Source organism: Polypterus senegalus, chromosome 4 (genome assembly GCF_016835505.1).
Source record: "Polypterus senegalus isolate Bchr_013 chromosome 4, ASM1683550v1, whole genome shotgun sequence".
In the NCBI taxonomy this organism is placed as follows: Eukaryota; Metazoa; Chordata; class Cladistia; order Polypteriformes; family Polypteridae; genus Polypterus; species Polypterus senegalus.
The window spans coordinates 80,704,639-80,725,746 of NC_053157.1; the positions used below are offsets into that span (position 1 = coordinate 80,704,639).

The 21,108-nt window shown below is 41.1% G+C and overlaps 1 protein-coding gene across 1 annotated transcript in view; it reads left to right on the top strand.

Annotated features, from left to right (window-relative positions):
* pdgfrl (platelet-derived growth factor receptor-like) overlaps positions 1-21,108 on the top strand; it is a 97,715-nt gene that overhangs the window by 42,754 nt on the left and 33,853 nt on the right. The window contains exon 4 of the mRNA XM_039750943.1: positions 1,318-1,611. Coding sequence (XP_039606877.1) covers positions 1,318-1,611 — 294 coding nt within the window. The remainder of the gene's footprint in view (positions 1-1,317; positions 1,612-21,108) is intronic.

Genomic DNA, 21,108 nt, shown 5'->3' on the forward strand with positions numbered 1-21,108 from the left:
GCTGGACTCGGAGTTCCTTCTGCACACACTTGAGCTCATGCTGATCACCACCTTTAAAAGCCCTTTTCTTCTGGTTCAAAAGGCCCTTGATGTCACTTGTAACCCATGGCTTGTTGTTAGCATAGCAGCATACTGTTCTTACTGGAACTACAATGTCCATACAGAAGTTGATGTAATCAGTTATGCTTTCAACAGCCTCTTCAATGTTCTCACTATGTGACCCAAGCAATATATCCCAGTCTTATTAGTACTTCTGGCAATTTGTGTCTCACTTAACGAGTCACACACATAGTACTGACCAACATTTTTTCTGTGGAGATGCTGCTGTAATTTTTGGATATGCAAAATATTATGTAATGCACTGTTATCAACTAGTATTTACTCCAAAAAAGCAAGCACAACAATGGTTTTCCTAGAGGCATCGATATTGGTTTTCCGATTGTTTTATTGGAACGTGGTCTATTCAGGTCAGCTTTGACATCTGAGGTAAATGGAACACAGCATTGGTTAAGGGCAGGTGGTTAGCACATTAGTTGGTTCTTCTAACTCACTGGCTTCTGCTGTAGAACTGATTCCACTTTTACACACAGTAGTAGCAGAATAGGCTTGGATTCCTTGAAAATCTAAGGCCTGTGTGTCCGGGCCCTCTGAATAACCTGATCGGTCAATTAGGCTGTGTTGTAGCAATTGAAAAACGAATGAAAAAGAGTAAAGCATAAGAGACGCACTGAGAAGACGGAAACCATAAAAGTGAACAGGAGGTGAGCAAGGCAGCTCCAAATGAAAGAGTCTGAGAAGCAGGGTTTATGGGAACGCGTTCAACGCATAGAGCATCAGTCAAGAGAGAGTCAGACACATACAGATACAGAGAAAAAGATACACGTAGGACAAGAGATAGCAAAAGTTTTAAAATGTATGTTATTACTTGTCTTTGATAGGTTACATTGCTAGTCTGTAGTAAATGAAGTGCGTTCAGAAAATGAATGAATAAAATGTAAAGCAATGCGTAACATGTCGACTAGTCAATCAGGGTATTGTGACTGTGATTCTGCTTCATTCAATTAGATTTCACTCCTCAGGTAAAAATGTAAGAGTTGCTAAGTATAAGGAAAATCAGATTATACTTCTCATTGACATTAATCAAAGTAATTTTGTATTTCAAAATGGACAAATGAAACATTTTCTGAAAAAGGGTCAAAATCCCATTGGCTATGGAAAACTAATATTTTTGATACCCCTCACATTTTGAATGCTGAAATATTTTTTCTCTATCTTCCTTTTGAATAAACTGACAAATTTTCATTTGTATCACCATAGATAAAGAAGACCTGTTTGTTCCATCAGCGACTTACTTTGAAATAGTTTACCTCCGGCCTGACCAACCTTCAATCATTCCCTGTCGGGTGACTAGTCCTACAACAAAGGTGACTCTGCACAGGGAAGTGCCCCCTGTGGAAGTCGATGTCAACGGTACGCTGATCAGCTATGACCCGAGGAAAGGTTTTATAATCCACCAGCCTGATCCTGAATACAAGGGAGTGTTTTATTGCAAAGCCATCATGCGGGGGACGCCTCAAATGTCAATCAAATATCAGCTGCTTTATGTGGAAGGTGAGTGGATCTCTACACAGTAAAACTGTTAATGTTAGATTTGAGTAAGGATTTAGCCGAGAACAGGCCATTAGGCCTAACAAGCTTGCCAATCCTATTCAACTAGTCTTCAAAATAACATCATGTCGAGACCTGAAGGTCCCTAAATTTCTACGCTGTACACACACTACTTGGTGATGTATTTCATGTATCTGTGGTTGTACTGCATATGCAAAGAAAAACTTTCTGATATTTGTGTGAAATTTGCCCTAAAAGGATAAGTTTGGTATTTTTCAAGTCAAAGTTATTTCTTCAGAATCATGGTACTGTATATGTTAATTTGGCACATAAAATTGTGTTCGAAACCATGCCTGTTCTTGCATCTTATGATGGGAGTCCAAACATGAAAAAAGGATTTAAACTTACCAAAAATGTCCACTTTAAAGCAGCAATGTTTTAATTTAGTAAAACATACCTCTTGTGTTTATGAGGCCTTCTTGTGGTATTGAAAGGAAATTAGAAATAATTATTTTATCACTTATTCATGGAACTGTTTTCCTCGAGGTAAGAATACAGAATGGCTGGACAATTATAATGTGTTACATGGTATAACGTATGGAATAAGCACCACAGTGAAATGAATTTATCTTATTTACAATACATCGGAAAGCGAACAAATAGCACCAGTCAGTCAAAAAGAGCAAAACTGAAATCGTACTGTGATTCGGAAAGCGAGCAAATAGCACCACAAATACGGAAAGCCAGTGAGAAACAGTAGCACTGAAACTGTATTGGGAGAAATGGTGGGGAGGGGTGCTCTGTTTGTAAGGAGCGTCTGTGTTGAACCGTGGTGCCATTTAATGGATGTTGGCGATGTTAATCACAAAGAGAAGTGACATATAACCGCTGCTGTGTGTGGGGAAATGGTGGGGGAAGGATGCTGTCCATATAAGGCGAGTCTATGTTCAAACGTGCTGCCATATAATGGATGCTGGCGAATGAAATACAGCACTATCAGTGCACGTGGGAGTGTGACCCGTGGAAATGCGGGTGTATCAGCTGGATACGTGCACTGGGTCGTTCACGTTTTACATCCATACGCCAGTTCCCCATCACGCGATCAAAGCAGTCGGCCTTCTGATACTTGGACATTTCCGCCATCTCTTGACAATTTAAAGAATTAGGGGTAAAGAGCGACCCACAGTGGGGGAAGAATGCTGTCTTTTTAAGCATAGACATATATAGATAGACACCGCATTCATTGTGTTGCCTAGTCGACACGATGCGTCAGCGTTTGCCCTATTGCGAGAGGCAAAAGTGCCATTTAAACTAATACAGGTAGATGTGGAAACCGGGTTTTCTGATGAAAAAGCAATAACGTTTAAAACAGGATCGTTTACATACAACAGATTTTGGCGAATCGTTTAAATGCAATTATTTATATCCATTTATACACTAATAATGGCAATTATTAAATAATTCCTCCCATATAAGTAACATTTCTCAGACTGCCTTCTTCAATCTATGAAACATTTCTAGTCGTCCAGTACTGAAGTATTGGCTAATGCCCGAGTCACCTCACGTATAGATTACTGTAATGCTATTCTATCTGGCATCTCACAAAAACGTATCCATCGCTTACAACTTCTTCAAAATTCTGCTGCCAGGCTAATAACCTGCTGTTCTAAATCCACTGAACATATCCCACCTATTGTCTCTCAACTTCACTGGTTCCCAGTTAAATACAGAATACAATACAAAATACCGCTCTTAACATTTAAAGCTCTCCACTACCTCACTGATCTCCTACAGACTTGCACTCCTCTCGCTCACTCACATCGTCATCTGCAGCTCGCGTTTCTGTACCACACATCAAACTCTGTGCTATGGGAGCTCAAGCGTCTCTCATAGTGCTCCTCAACTCTGGAATTCTCTTCCCTCTCATATTCGTATTTTGCTCTTTTCGTCTCTCCATCTCTGCTCTCCTATGTAGTGTTTTTGAGCCACTTCTGGCGCCTACCAATACAGTAGTTAAGCGGTAATGCTAAAGGTACTCTCATCTTCATAGTTGGATATTTGCCCAATTTAAACAAAAACTTATTTGTCTAAATCCTAAAAGAAAACAGCCCCAAAAGTGGTAGATTCTCAAAATGAAAATGGTGTGTGCTCAGATTCACAACACAAGGTAACTACGTCCCTGAAGGTGGTGAAAGGTCATCACAGAGAGAGAGAAATTCGCCAAGATGAGGTGTACGCCTGGTTTAAAATGGCCGAATCCCCTTATATTTTCTTTAATTTTTTAATTCCTTTCTAAAGCAACATGGATACACTGTTTTACAATATTTGTGCAACCTCAAAATGCAGATTAATGTCCAATAACAATTCATTTTTAAAATAAAAACAAAACAAAAGACAAGTTAACAGCTATGTACCAACGTTCTTCTTAAAGAATATCCTTTAAAGCAACAGTTGCAATTCACTGTACTAATCAATCCATCCATTATCCATCAAAGGTCTGCTGGAGCCAATCCCAACCAACACAGGGCACAAGGCAGGAAACAAACCCCGCCGCAGGGCACACACACACACACACACACCAAGCACACACCAGGGACAATTTACGATCGCCAGTGCAGCTAACCTGCATGTCTTTGGACCGTGGGAGGAAACCCACGCAGACACGGGGAGAACATGCAAACTCCACGCAGGGAGAACCCCACTGGACTAATTCCCGCAAATTTCTAAACACTTTAACCTTGTGACGTCTTAAAATATGCTTGTTTGCGGAAAAGCTTCATCTTCTTCTGTCATTTTGGATAGCTCATGCCTCTCATTCCTGTAATCAGCCAAATTGCTTTCCCCTAAACTTTCTCTAGAGCTGCTGTATCTTTTTTTGGAACACCTAGACTAAAACTGCACGCAGTACTTCAGTTGAGGCCTCACCAGTGTGTTATAAAGCTTAAGCATAACCTCACTTGACTTGTACTCCACACATCCTGTTATTTAACCTGACATCTTGTTAGTTTTCTTGATTGCTTCTGTACGCTGACTAGAATTAGATAATGATGAGTCCACTATGACTCACAGATCCTTCTCGTTGAGGGGTACTTTCAAGTTTCAAACCTCTCATTGTGTATTCAGATCTAACATTTTTAATTCCTACGTGCAATACCTTACATTTATTTACATTAAATTTCATCTGCCATACATCTGTTACCCTCAATGTTCTGTCCCCGTCTTTCTGTAACAATTCAGGTTATCTACCATTTCTTCTTATTTCCTGAGGGACACCACTTTTAACATCATCTAATTCTGAGAAGGTTCCTCTCTCTCTGCTACCTTTTATTCTTTGCATTTAAGCCAATTTTCTACCTTACTACATAAGGTGTCCTGAATTCCCACTTCTTTTAATTAAAACATTTCCATATATACACTTTAAAGGACCACTGAAATGCTATATGAGTTAATTTAGCACTGTCGAAACAGTGTTTGAAGTTAAAGATTTACTGTATAATAAACTATGAGGTGACTCAGTGGATTTGTACTTCTTTCCTACAGTAGTTTATTTCAAATATGCGATTACAGTCTTCATTTATGTGTCAATGCAGTTTTTTTGTGAATATACCTTGCAATTGAAGTGGTTCCTTCTTTGGACCCTCAGTAAGGCCAGGATATGCTCTGAACTCCCTTTGACTGAGTAACTGAAAAAGCAAATAAAAGTGAATTAGAGCATGGAAAGTTCATAGAAATGTCATCCCTGCTGGGAAACAAACGATGATCCAGTCCTTGTGTAATGCTGCCCAGTGTGTCACTGCGCTGCCTCATCTCCGAAGAATCGTTTTCAAAAATATAAAGGCAAAGGGGAGCCAAATCTTCAGTTACAGCAGGCCCAAAGGAATATATCCTCTTGTGTATTGCTTGCATGTCTGCTAAATCACTTAAGAACGAAGCAAGCATTTCAGGCATGTGTTAGCTGGCATGCTAACAAAAGTAAAGGATTTAACTTAATTAAATGCAGAAGTGAAACTCTGATTAATGAATCAGACTGGGAAACAAGCAATAAAATGTTACCTCCCCAGGGCTGGGATTGCTGCTGTTGGGTTTAATACTTGAGAATAAATATCATTATATCATTTAATAGAACAAAAAGGTTGTGTCGCTCTTTCCAGGTATGATAGCAGCAATGGATAATTAAATTAATTGGGGTTAAGTATTGAAGTGTGGACTCTAGTGGGCTGAATAATTATTTTGTATTCCAAGAGCTGCTTATAATGGAATGAGAGATTCAGAAAATCTCCCTCAATAACAGCGCTTTTAAGTATTTGCGACCCGGGTTTTCATAACAGTTTTAATCGCGCCCCCATTAATGTTTTTTTGAAAGGAGCCCACTAATACCAATTTGTTCTTTTTTAATTATTGATATATCATAGATGCATACTTTATTATACCTACTTGACTTTTATCAACATTTATCTAACTCTACGTTTATTTTTCTAGTATCAGAATGTAGTTTAAGTTAATTTGTTTTGGTTTCAATAGATGTATTTTTCATATTTTTGATTCTTGTTTTCTTTTTTTCACATCTTCGCGCCCCCCTTTTTGTTATGCCCCACAGTTTGAGAACCACTGCTCAATAAAATGCATACACATATCTGCGCATCAAAGGCTCCTTCCTGGTTTTAGATACATAGGGAATGTCTATTTGTTTTAAATTAAGTACAGTACACTATTCAGAATACATTAATATTCCAGAAAAATAGAATTTTGCATGTTGACCAGTAGGGTGGCCCAGTATTAAGTGATGGAACTTCACAGCTCTGCAGTCCTGGGTTTGAATCCTGTGCCTGTGTCTATGAGGGGCTTTCTTAGTGTATTCCTGTGAAGTTAAACTGGCCTATTGTGAGAGAGAGAGTGTGTGTGTGTGTGTGTGTCCAAACTTTTGCCCCATCCAGAATTAATTTCTCCCAATACTTCCAGGGTGGGTTAATTTTCCCATGACCCTGACCTGGATTAAATAGGCTGAGAGAACACGGAGGAAATTTTTACTAGCTAGTTAATATTAATATGTTTACAGGATAATTTCATTTTAGTTCAAACAAATTCTGCCTACCAGTCCTTTCATACTTTAGTGACAGAAACCCTTTCTCAATTCTTCCACCTCCAGCATGAATGAGCCTAAAGAAGTCCCTGTACGGAGGAAAGCAAGTTGAAAGAAGGCCATTCAGCCATACTGTCAAGTCCCAACCCCCAGATATGACCACCCAACTGCCTGAAGATGCCGGTCACTGCCGACACCTTCCAGTTTCAGCTGGATGGCAGTTATGTTGGGCCCTTTTTGTCCCACTGTCAGTATACTAAAGGAGGCTGCTGACTCAAATTGCCTGAGCACTGAATTGCGTGTGCCTTACTGCACACATTGCTTTTTTAACCATGTCTTGTCCCATGATATTAAATCAATTCCCAAACCATCCAAGAGTAAATACTGACAATCAGACCCCAAAGCAATGTGCAGATTATTCCACTTGAAAATAATTCTCACAGCAGTGCTTGACGTTGGCCCGACATACCTGCTTTGTTCCATTTCAGTGACTTCAGTGCATGCAGTAGATGGCTGTGTACCAATGTGTTACACTGTGACTCCTCCCCAGTCAAATCTTCATGAAGCTCCCTCCCAACTGTTCTACCATATAATATAAAAGATAGATTCCACTCCACTCTGCTGTTATATAAAATTAAGGAATGCTCTCTAACCATCCCCACCCTGCTCTTCAATGTAGTTTTAATCTATCAACACGCTTAATACACTAAGGGAGCCAACCGCCATTCTTGGATGTGACATACACATAACAATGGACCACCTTCACCAATAAAGAGTTTTTCTCGTGTGAAATTAATACCACATCATGAGGAGGAGAAAGTATCACAGAAAAACATTGAGTACCAGCAATTATTTGTTTCTACTTCAAGCTCTGCCTGATAAATAGTTCACATATACATTCCATAGAGACTACACAGTTTTAGTTCAAAACGTTTTGTAAAATTGGATGCTTTACTGTAAATTGTTTTAATATTAAATACGCCTTGTAAATGGTCTTGTCCGAAGTCGTAACAAAAGATTTGGAGATATTCCTGCTTCACTTTCAAGAGTTCTACATATCTGCTAGTTCAATGTTTCTCAACATTTTTGATGTTGCAGCCCACTTTTTTACATTGTAATGGGTGACATGTATGGGCTCACATCCCAATCGGGATTGGCCCCAATTCCTTAACTGACCAGGAGGTCAATTTAATGGAGAGATCAGGTCAGGCTCTTTTACAAGGCTGCATACTTCCCTTACCTGCTTGATGGCAGCATCCCTGGGCTTCGGTACCCATTTGGACACCCGCAGGGAGTGCTGGGTATTGTAGTTTGGTAGCGCAGCCCTGCTGGGGTCTGTGGGTGCCGCTAGGAGGTACTGCAGGGAGTTGCACTCCCTACTGTTTGGGACTTCCACATGACAATGGAATTACTTGCAATGGAAAAAGTTCTAGCACCAGAAATACTCCCGGGTCTTCAATAGAAGAAATAACACGGGCGACACTCACCTGAAAGGAGTATGGAAAGGAGTGAAGAAGTGCGAGTATAATTTCCATATGGAGGTATTTGAATAAAATAATACTTTGTTTTAAACTTGGAATGTGTCTGTGCATTATTGTTTGGGGCTCTGTGGCACTCCTGTTGACCACAACATGTAAGTGTCTTCACGATCCACCATAATCTTCTGAGCATGTCCTCCATGAACAATCAAAGATGAGCAGGGATGAGGGTGGAGTGTAAGAGTGCATCAGAGCCTTGAGCACAAATACAGTACACCTCCATGGATGTGGTTAAAAATGCCTATTTTTATAGTTTAAACCCTAAATATACTCCAAAAACACTTTCATTTAATTTCAAACTCAGCTTAATACTTTACCTTAAAAAAAAAGAATGTAAAGGTAAACCTGCATACTGTACAGTACAGTAGTGAAATGTCACTCGCAGTGCTAGAATGTAAAATACCGATGTTACCCCTATGTGTACTGTAATTCATGCAAGCGTGTTTTTATTGCCAGAAGCCTAAGAAGGTGCAGGGCGTTTCGGCATTTCATACTTGGGGTTAATGCATCCCTGGACGCCAAATACTTTTTTGCTGCACTTTAAGTAAACGTCACAATTCACAAAGAAAAAGTGAATTTTTAATGGAACACTTTTTTTCATGCTAAGAGCATCACAATTACTGCAACACTGATCATTTTACACACTGCTAATGAACTGTAAAAACTATTTAAAAAGCTACTGGAACAATATGTACAAAGTGCAACTGACGCCATGGACGTAAATCACCGAGCCAACTGCGCTTGAACTGGCTGCACACAAGCACACAGAGGTAAGCGCTGATGCTGGCAGGCTAGTCTTAGTCCAGCGACTCAATCCCAGGGACAGTGAATATGCAGGCTGTCACGCCTGGGTCACAGAATTACACCGAAACACAGGAAATTGTAGAGACAGGAACTTTATTCAAACACTTCAAACAAACATGTCTCTTTCATAAGTAAAACGAGCTCAGTATGCAGTTAGTTCTCAATTAAAGAATAGACAAACATCATAGGGGAGCACAATGGGAGTGGGACCCCCAACAGGAGCAGAGGATGTCTGGGAGAGGAGAAAAAAACAAAGCAATCAGCCAAAAAGGACAGGTGCTATTCAGGCTTTTAAGTATGTGTATGTGTAGCGTCACACAAGAAGCATATCACACGACAGAGCAGCCGCAGAGTAAGCCCAGCAAGTAAGGGAGCGATGTGAAGGTAGTCCATCACCATTTTTTGAGGAGCATCTGTGTCTTCTAGGGGTGAATTCAGCCCCCCTACTCACAAGGGGCTGGCAGTGGTCATGAGCTGGCTGCTCAACGAATGTACAGCACTGACTGAACCGCCGTGCTCGCAAATGGCACTGGGAAACGACTACTGTATAGCCGGGTGTGGTGGTTTAAGGGTTAAGAGGAACAAAACGGAAAACCCAAGAACACTCAGCTGGGGATGTATCACAGTCAATCAACAGCAAGGAGAGATTCCAAGGATGCACCCAGCCTTGGCCCGACCCGCACGCAATCACAAACAGAGACAAAAAGAAAGCAAACCGGTAATCAAACAGCAAATAAAGATTGTAATGAAAACAAATGAAATAAATGCACCACCCCTGTTCCCTTTATAGCGATTACTCATTAAATACAACAAAACACAAACAAAACACACACAGTAAATCATGAAAAACTGTCATGAAAAACAGCAACGGATGGAATGTAATGATGAAAATAGATAGTCCAGAGATCCGCACGTTGAATGGGAGTGTAAAGATAGTCCTACCGCTAGTTCCTGAAATGGTGAAGATGGGTGGACGGGTTCAGGAGCGCTCCTTTCTTTGCAGGATGGCCATGAATCCACTTACAGTTCTCATGTACACAGGCAGACGTCAGACAATCCAGTAGCCAACCACGAAATGATCCAGGACAAAACGAATAAATACAGGTAACCCAACAGAAGGCAGACAGACAGGAACTTGTAACACAAATTACAGAAACTTTTTTTTTTTGCTTTTGGTCACCGGCCCACTTTTCAAAAGCTGTGCTGACATCCTTTGACCCTAACAACCCCAGTACCCTCAGCAGAAGACCAATCAGAGCCACTGCAGGGACTGCTGGGAGTTGCAGTTTCAAATTCTGTTGGCTACTTTCACCGTCCCAAGTTGCGTTTTCCACTACAGTTGCTTCCTGTTTTCTCTACAGTACAGTATTGCCACGATAAAAGCCATAAAAACTGCAGAGAATACTTGCGGTTTCCACTAACAATTATTAGATACAGTAGGTTCTAAGGAAAAATCCGCGAATGACTGAGGCCGTGAACTCTGAATTGCGACTTTGTGGGGGCCTACTGTATATCATGCAGCAATGCCACACGCCTAGGCAACCCACAGTGACCTGACCCAGTATACAACCCAATACCATTACAGATGTTTAAGGCATCTGGAAAATCGAAGTATGCATCTCCTCTTGATCGAGACTTCCACAAGTTTGTTTTCTTGTAGATTTTGCTGGTTGTTTGTAATTTTTTCCCTACCTAATATTGTTTTTTATTTCTACTTATTAACTATGTTAAAATCCTTCTTTGCTTGGCAGATTGCCTATTTATGAATCCATCATTTACTAATTTACTGGCGGCTTTAGCCCTTCCAACCTTAGCCGAGAACTCTGTGCTTATGAATGACCATCTGCTGAAAGGGAGGTTAGTAATGACTATCACTGGGGAGTTAAAACCCCATCATGGGCTGGAATGAGGCAGCAGTGATATAGTAACCATGTGTTTCCTCAGACTCAGTGTACTTTAGGTTAAGGTCATGGATTTCCAGGGCACCATTTCTGGGTTGCTAAACATTCTGTAATATATCACACACATGTTCAATACCTGAAGGATAAGCACCTAGAACAAAAAAGGACGCAGGGTTCAACTTCTGACTCGTCTGTGTGAGATTGGCTTATTCTCCATTAGTCCTTTTGAATTTCTCCCAGTCCACCCATCCCGACCCCCAAAGATGTACATGTTATGTCTATCGGAGTCTCTCTGTTTGGTGTGTGTATCAGTGTGTACCCAGTGATGGACTGGTATCTCTAATAAGAGTGTACAGGTTTATAGGGTCAGAGTACAGTGAAATTCATACATGCATGTACTAATCAACATAAGCCAAGTCTCTGTAAAATTAATCCAAAGAAGTGATGGTAGATCTGCAAGAGGTATGGTGTCTTCAAAGCTGAAGAGTCTCAAATATCCACCACATTACAGTTCCAAAGTGTCTAGGGTGTGATTGAGAATCCATTTAAAAAAAGACCTTTGAACAAAGTGTCCAAAAACAACCGAATGTTTACACGGTTACAGAATGGTGTGTCAGTTGTGCAGTATGACATGCCCGCAGGTTTCATTGTGACCAACTCATACTTTAGGGACATGGCTGACTCTCACCATCTGCAGGAATTCCTCAATGACAGTTTGTTCCTTCACTTGTGCCTTAGGTTACTGGAAAAGACAACTGGCCCCCCTGCCATCATTTAATGGTGAAAGGAGGTTTAGAAATGTGATGGATCAACAGAGTGAGAGAAGATCTGTGCTCTTAAATTCAATATTAATATCTTTCAAAACTGCATACAGTTGTAGAGATTTATTTCTTTAAAAGAAAATGAACAGTCTCTGGCTTTCTTTTTTTTAAATCAAGTGCTCAAGGAACATGAACAGGCTGGCACTAAACTTGAGGGGGAGATCTAGAAGTTACATTACCCAGAGAAAAGCATTCAAGCAGAGTAGAGAGATTCCTTATCAGTTATTTATTTCATGTCATTTATTTATTATTATTTTTTTTATTATACTTTATTAATCCCGAAGGAAATTTACTTGGTTTTTCTCATACCCCTTGGGGTCAGAACGCAGGGTCAGCCATTATAAATTGCCCATGGAGCGATTGAAGGTTAAGGGCCGTGCTCAAGGGCCCAGCAGAGTAGCATCTCTTTTGGCAGTGACGGGGATTCGAACCAGCAACCTTCGGGATACCAGCGCAGATCCTTAACCTCAGAGGCACCATATATATATACTGCGCAAAAGAATTAAAGGAACACTTTTTAATCAGAGTATAGCATAAAGTCAATGAAACTTATGGGATATTAATCTGGTCAGTTAAGTAGCAGAGGGGGTTGTTAATCAGTTTCAGCTGCTGTGGTGTTAATTAAATTAACAACAGATGCACTAGAGGGGCAACAATGAGATGACCCCAAAACAGGAATAGTTTAACAGGTGGAGGCCACTGACATTTTTCCCTCCTCATCTTTTCAGACTGTTTCTTCACTAGTTTTGCATTTGGCTACAGTCAGTGTCACTACTGGTAGCATGAGGCGATACCTGGACCCTACAGAGGTTGCACAGGTAGTCCAACTTCTCCAGGATGGCACATCAATACGTGTCATTGCCAGAAGGTTTGCTGTGTCTCCCTGCACAGTCTCAAGGGCATGGAGGAGAATCTAGGAGACAAGCAGTTACTCTAGGAGAGCTGGAGAGGGCCATAGAAGGTCCATAACCCATCAGCAGGACCAGTATCTGCTCCTTTGGGCAAGGAGGAACAGGATGAGCACTGCCAGAGCCCTACAAAATGACCTCCAGCAGGCCACTGGTGTGAATGTCTCTGACCAAACAACCAGAAAGACTTCATGAGGGTGACCCAAGGGCCCCATGTCCTCTAATGGGCCCTGAGCTCACTGCCCAGCAGCATGCAGCTCGATTGGCATTCGCCATAGAATACCAGAATTGGTAGATGCACCACTGGTGCCCTGTGCTTTTACAGATGAGAGCAGGTTCACCCTGAGCACGTGACAGAAGTGAAAGGGTCTGGAGAAGCCATGGAGAACATTATGCTGCCTGTAACATCATTCAGCATGAGCAGTTTGGTGGTGGGTTAATGATTGTCTGGGGAGGCATATCCATGGAGGGTCACACAGACCGCAACAGGCTTGACAAAGGCACCTTGGCTGCCATTAGGTATCAGGATGAAATCCTTGAACCCATTGTCAGACCCTATGCTGGTACAGTGGCTCCTGGTGCACGACAATTCCTGGCCTCATGTGGTGAGAGTATGCAGGCAGTTCCTGGAGGATGAAGGAATTGATACCATTGACTGGCCAACACACTTTCCTGACCTAAATCCAATAGAACACCTCTGGGACATTATGTTTTGGTCCATCCAATGCCACCAGGTTGCACCTCAGACTGTCCAGAAGCTCAGTGATGCCCTGGTCCAGATCTGGGAGGAGATCCCCCACAACACCATCTGTCATCTCATTAGAAGCATGCACCGATGTTGTCAGGCATGTATACAAGAACACAGGGGCCATACAAAGTGCTGCGTACAATTTTGAGTTGCTGCAATTAAATTTTGGCAAAATGGATTAGCCTGCCACATAATTTTTTCACTCTGATTTTTGGGGCGTCTTTGAATTCAGGGCTCTGTAGGTTGATCATTTTCATTTCCATCAAACGATGTGGCATCCTTTCGTTCCTAACACATTACCCAGTCTATATCAGTATAGATATCCAGGAAAATTTCTTTTTCCCATTGAGATCTGATGTGTTTTCAAAGTGTTCCTTTAATTTTTTTGAGCAGTTTATATATTTCATTGCACTCAACTCAGAAAATATTATTATTATTGTTATTATTATTATTTAATTGAAAATTAAAGCTGCTCTGTGGCTGCTTGCAAAAATGAAATTAAAAAAATGACCTTTTACTTGAAAAATACACAGCAAAACTTTTCAGCAAAGCTGACTGAGGTACAGTTCTTTGAATGTCCAGAAGGTGGCGATGAAGTATCTGTAGATGCAAAACAGAAAAAAAAAGCAAGTAAACAGAGTAATTAAAAAGGAAGAGTATAACCCTATGAAGCAAAGAGGTCAGCTATAGAGTTCAAAGAACGAAGCAAGACAAACATCACACTAAATAAGACAGATGCTAATGTGTGCACACACGTTTAAGGCTCTCACATGGAAATGATTAAAAAAAAAAGTTTCCTTTAACTTAAAAAGTGAGATTTTAGAGGACATTTCTGTTTCTCACTTTTGACTGTTTGTGATTTTTACTAACGTCTGGGTCACATTAACAATGGAAGCTCAAACACTGTGACGCAGTCTGCCTGCACAGTCGGGTACATAAACAGGGCTGTGTATGGTTCCTGGCATTATGCCACTTGTCCTTGAATGGAAAGCAATGTCACCCTGATAAACATTCACTCTTTACCTTAAAGGAGCACAGTCTGTGCTACATGTGGCAGCTTCTTGAATGTGCGACCATACCCCCTTTAAAAAGCGAACTTCTGAATTGATTCTGTGACTTTAGGCCTCACACTTAATTTAATTTCATGTCACTGGCGTGCCTGACAAGCTGCATTAAGTGCAGTCCCAGCCTTCCCCTCGTCCACGGCGCTTGACTGCTGTCATATCCATTGTTTCATTGGGTTACTCATTGGGACAAATAAGGTCATTTATGAGCTGACTCACACTGAGGCCTGACTTCACTGCCACTCCTTCGTTTTAAGTTATAGTTCAGGAATTCTTCAACTGTACGTGATGCATTCAAAAGATGCAAACTTTTCCATACACTGCGAGACCAGAGTGTTTTACTTATTTCTTGGCACCCTCACTGAGTAAACAAATCCTGTGCTGTTCTTCCAAGCTTCTCTGTACTTTGACTTTTGGCTCAGTAAAAGAAGCCATGCTGCCCTGGCATTTGCTCAAGAATACCAGAGGAAATGTGGTAAAAGAGAAGAGGGAATACCGGCACATTATATGTGGGGGTCGGAAACCTCATTCCTGAGCCCGGTGTCTGTACTTGACATTACAAAAAAAATATCATTACAAATTAAACATGCGTTCAAAAATCGATGAGTGTGGTCAATGTGATGTACAATCGACCATTTCATTGATTTTTCTCAGGCTATTTTAGAATTTCAGGAATGCCCCAAGGTTATCTTCCGGTAAAGCAGAGCTCTTAGATAACCCGCTGCTGCTGCTGGGCTGTGTCAGATAATCCAGACAGCAGCAGTGTTTAGTATTTCAACTGTAAGGCTGTCATATTGCATTTGGCTTCTATTTTGTCTTCTTGCTAAAGGTCATGTTTGCAGACAAAACATTTTGAAATCCACACACACCATGGTTGTGGCTAATTCTGTACAGAAGAATGACCTTTTATTATTATTATTTTTTTATTTTTATAAAATTAGCATTCATTATGGGCTGCTTGACCTCCATTTTCATATCCACATAATCCAGTTTAGAGAAGTGTGGAGTCAGAGCCTACTGTCCCAACAGGCAGAAAGGAAAGTAAAAATCCGCCATGGATGGGATGTATTGTGGCCAGATGGGGTGAGGCATTTCCTCGGTGGGCAAATTTAGAAAGGATAAAAGGACCCTCAACGAAAAGAAGTTTTTAGTGGGCATAGGTTAAAGCCGCGGTTCTCAAATTTCTGTATCCCCTTTTCTACCTGGATTAATTCTGCGCCCCCTGCATAATATAAGATAGATGAGAATAGCCCCTGATACAACTCACAAAGGTACGACAGTCGTGCGGTATCCTATTATTTTTACTTCCATAAGATTTGCATGTGTTCGCTAACTTCGAAGGAAATATTTGCACTTTATAATAACTGTTAAAATGCCTTGTGTGGTTTTTGGTAGTAATTCTAATCCCAAAAACAAAGAGTAAACGATTTATTCTTATTTCATTCTTTTTTTTACGTAAAGAAACAATTAAATATGTTTTCATTTTTAAAAATCTTGTAAACGAGGACACCGATGACGTCAATCTGTGCGAGTCGAACGTATTTTCATCCGACAATTATACCGCTGTTAGTTATATCATGAAAATAACCCAATACGCAGTAAATTATTCAACTCAATCTGGCAATACTGGCTACGCTGCCAGTGTGGTTCAGTCGCGCCGCATTATCACTTGATCTGCTGTTACCCGGATGTTCGCAACAGCTACCGATACGTCTCGAACTTTCTCGATTGAAAATGCGCGACTATAAAAGCAGCAGCAGCGGCGGCGCCGCTCGTCTTAGAAACAAACTTCAGATAGAAAAGGAGCTCCGAGTGTCTATCTTGAATGTCAAACCAAACCTGGATAGGCTGTGTACTTTAAAGCAGGCACATATTAGTCATTAGATCAATGCCTTAGAAATGTTTTAATTTAATTTTAGTTATAGTGCATTTGTTATGATTATATGCTTGCAAATTTAAATTTGAAATAAAAATGTGAAAAATTAATTTTGATGTTCATTTATTCGACGCCCCCCTTGTACAGCTTCGGGGACACACCCCACAGTTTGAGAACCGCTGGGTTAAAGGGTAGTCAGTACTGTGATGTAGTCAATGTTACGAGGATCCAATGTTACGAGGATCAAAGAAAATGGGAGACAAAAGTCAAAGTTTCTGATTGCAACTAACAAAGTCTTTCCCTAACCTACCTCTAATTTTGGAAGCTGCCACTTATTTTTCTTTGAAAACAAAAAATTGTACATCAAGAGTTGCATACAACTGTCTTTAAAACTTTGGGGAATTGATGTCAGATACGTGCTGGTGATGTGGGTAGCAATGGCACATAGAAATGACAAACAACGGAGGGATATCCAGGGTAGGTTAACAGGTCTACTCTGAAATGGGCTCAGTTTTATGTTTGACAGATAGTTGGATATCATGTTCTTGGTGTGTGAGGGGAACAATAAGTGTCAGGCAGAGGCAGACCTTCACACAAAGAAAGGATGATCACACCAGAAGGCATGCTAGCCATAGTCCATCCAGCGATCCTTTCATTTTCTGAACTTTATTTACACAATGCAGGCCTGTCAGAAAAGTTTACATGGAATTATCTATATATACATGGAATTATCTATATATATATATATATAAAATGCTAAGGTGAGTCCATCTGTCATGTGAACTATCCATCCATCCATCCATCCATCCTCTTCCCCTTATCTGACGTCGGGTTGCGGCGGCAGCAGCTTAAGCAGAGAAGCCCAGACTTCCCTCTCCCCAGCCACTTCTTCCAGCTCTTCCAGAATTCCAAGGTGTTCCCAGGCCAGCCGGGAGACATAGTCCCTCCAGCGTGTCCTGGGTCTTCCCCAAGGCCTCACCAGGGTGGCGTCCAGGAGGCATTCTGATCAGATGCCCGAACCACCTCATCTGACTCCTCTCGATGCGTTAATGGCTACAATGGTTAAAACATTGATCTTGGTCTTAGTCAAATGCTTATGATCCAAAAATGGAAATTTTAAAATAATGTAGGTAGTGGCAACCAGGTGGCCATGACTGGTGGTTACAGCACAGTTTAAGGCAAAGTGAAAACTACTACCATGTTTCTCCGAAAATAAGTCCTAGCATGATTTTCAGGCTGCTCTGCAATATAAGCCCTACCCCAAAAATAAGCCCTAGTCAAGATTGTCAGCTGAAAAGTAAGGCGCCTAAGACCAGGTTTATACTTTACGCGATGCGACGCGTGTGCCTAAATCATCTATTAAATTCCGAGGACACCTTGCCACAATATCTCTGAAAGGATGTTTAATGATTACATCCATCAATTCAGGGATGTGCTCATTCCAGCAAGTATCGGGCGCAAGACAGAAACAAAATCTCTGGATGGGGCATCAGCTCATAACAAGGTGAACACAAACACACACATACACTGGCGTCATTGTAGCTTCACCAAATCCCCAAACCTTCATGTCTTTGAATGGAAAACTGAGCCCACTGTGGAAACCCACCAGGCACAAGGGACGTGACTCCCTGCGAGACAGCAGCGCTACCACTCTGCCACTGTGTCACCCCATATGTGTAACTATTAGCAGTATTCATTATTTAAACAAAGTTAACGATTTATCTGTAAAATGTAACATACATATTTTAATGCATTTCATCATGAAAGTGATATCAAGTATAAATCAAAGAATTCTAAATGTGCAGAGAGCTGGAATATTATAAATGTCATGTGTTCTGTGTGGCGATGCTGCTTGCCGCTGCTGTCAGGTCAGGAGGAAGCCCCAGAAGCGCGTAGCGAATTAACAACTGGGTCGGTTTTAAGATGACGCTTACGATGGTCTACTTTAATGACAAAGTAAACTACGGGATTAAAGAGGACATTTCATGTTTAAAGCTGAAATATCCACTTTAATCACAAAATAAACATTTTCATTATGTCCTTATTTGCTTTTTCTCTGTGGCTCAAATACTCAAATACATTCTGATGGTATTGTAAAGGTGCTAAAAAACACAGAAGATGGTATGTGAGACTTTTAAAATATATCGTGTCATTACATTGGGGAATATGCGACGCTTGAATATCAAAGCAACATGAATACATTTGTATGTCAGCATTTTGCTTCACCACATCGAACCATTCATCAAACATCGAAGCACGCACATCGATCCTGGAGGATCCTAAAAGTGTAGCAAGAAATTCAGAGTTTGAATGTGGAGAGTTATGACGATATTCCAGAAGACGATGACATGACTGTATTTGGATAAATGTATATTGTTGTACATGAATAAATATAAGATATCCCCTGAAAATAAGCCCCAGTGCATCTTTTGGAGCAAAACTTAATATAAGACCCTATCTTATTTTAGGGGAAGCACAATATAATGGAAGAAAGAAAAAGCATAGAAGGGACATCTTCTAAGCCTCAAGCAGATTGCAGAAAGTTACAAATTATAAGAAAGAATAATAAGACAAGATGCCGAAAACATATACACAAGCAAGAAGTAATCCTGAATATAAAATTTTAAGTAACAGCAACCTGGTGGTCAAAAAGGATGTCAAAGTGACCCATGGTCATGTGTTTACAGCAAACTGATTGAGAAAGCAAGCAATAACCACTGTAATGACAAAAAGAAAAAGAATAGCTAAGACATCTGCTGAGCATCAAGCACATTGCAGAATTTGATTAAGCTACAAATTACAAGAAGGAATAAGAAGACTAGACGCTGAGCCAAATACACAAGGAAGAAGTAATCCTGAACATACAAATTTAGGTAACAGCAACCTGGTGGTCATAAAGGACAGCAACGTGACCTGTGGTCATGTGTTTACAGCAAAGTGACCGAGAAACCAGGTGACAACCACCATAATGGCAGAAAGAAAAAGAAGAGTAGCAATACCTGTTTCGCATCAAGCACATCACAGAAGACAATAAGTGATGAAGAACGAGAAACAATAAACAGACAAAACACTAAACTACATTGACAAGCAAGAAGTAATCCTGATTACAGAGCAACTCAGCAGCAGACTAACATGGTGGCTCATAGACATGCAACATAAAATCCAGGATACAGAATGGAAGAACACTCCACGGGCAGAAATGCACAGAGACAACTGAGAAGATTGTCACATAGTCATATCTTTGACCATATCAAGCATTGCTTTTACATCCTAACCTAACTCTTTCTTTGAAGACCACTACTTAGCAAAGTTACATTAGTGACGGGGTTGATGGGCAAACTGTGCCGTTTAATGTTGAAAACACAAGAATGTGTTGACAAAATGGCTTGTTTAAATGAACCATCAGTTTTCCCTTTGGACTTAACAAAGTATATCAAATAAAAAAAAAATCAGAAGCAATAAAATGCATTATGACTTCATTTAACGTCTTTCAGTTTCTACCTTAAATGAACTGTGTGGGAAGCAGCCCGGACACAGACAGGCGGACACTGATGGTTCAAGCACCAACACACATTTAATCATATTTACAGTGAAACACACGGCACACAACCCAGTACCCCGTACCAAACACCCTTAAAGTCCAGGCCTCTATGCAATGCCTCTCTCTTCAGGTTCGCCTCCACTCCTCTCCTCCGAGCTCTGTCCTTCTTCCACCCACTCCAGCCATCGAATGGAGGTCCAGCCACTTTTATACACATCCAGATGTGCTCCAGGTGCCTCCCGATGAGCCTCCACTGCCCCTTCCTGGTGTGGCAGAAGTACTGACTACGCACCCGGAAGCACTCCGGGTGTCCCTGGTCTTCTTCGCCCCAGGACTTATGGTTGTGGCGGAAGTGCTAAGGGCCAGGGCTCCACAGGCATTGGGGTGCAGCCTGGCGGTGACCACGGGCCCCTATAGGGTTGAGCTTCTAAGCTCCGTTCCCGTGGTCCCCAAAGCCACCAGGGCAGCGTAAGCCCTCCTCTGGTCCTCCTGGGTGTCCTGGCTGGGTACCACCCCCAGCCACTCGCCACAACTGCTATAACATATTATGGGCATTTTGTATGCCTCATTTTAGGTTAAGCACTTGTTTAGATCAATGATTCTACTTTTATGATTTATACTTTTTCTTTCAGCTTGACTGGATACAGTTATATTTTTTAACTTGTTGTTTCCAGTATTTACGTGAGGCATACTGTCATGTGCTTGTGATGTCACAGGATACGACCAAATAAGTAAGGCAGCACTCACTTCTCTCACTGTCCCGCGGTGGATATATGTATTGAATTTCTAAAGAATTAAGCATTTGTTCACTTTTAATGCACGTAGCCCCTACTGTCACTTTTTTGAACTTCCTTTGTTCTCGACGTTGAGTTTTGTTTGCCTTCTGGTTTTGATATCTCGATTCTTCTGTCTTTCTGATTTCGACCTCTGCCTGCCTATCTGACTACAATTCAGCATCTTCCTTTAATGCTGACAAAGGTGTATTGCTACTTCAAAGCATTTGAATTCTCATTCCATTCCTGGGTGATGTGCCATCTTATTTAAGATGTTCTTCTTATGGGCAGTGCTGTGGGATCCCAGGTTGGTCTCAGCCTGAGTGAGGTTTTCACATTCTCCCGTCTCCCGTCTGTGTGGGATTTTACTATGGATTTTCTTAAACAACCCAATTTTGGGTTAACTGGATGACTATAAATCAGCCCCTGTATGTGTGAGTGTGTCC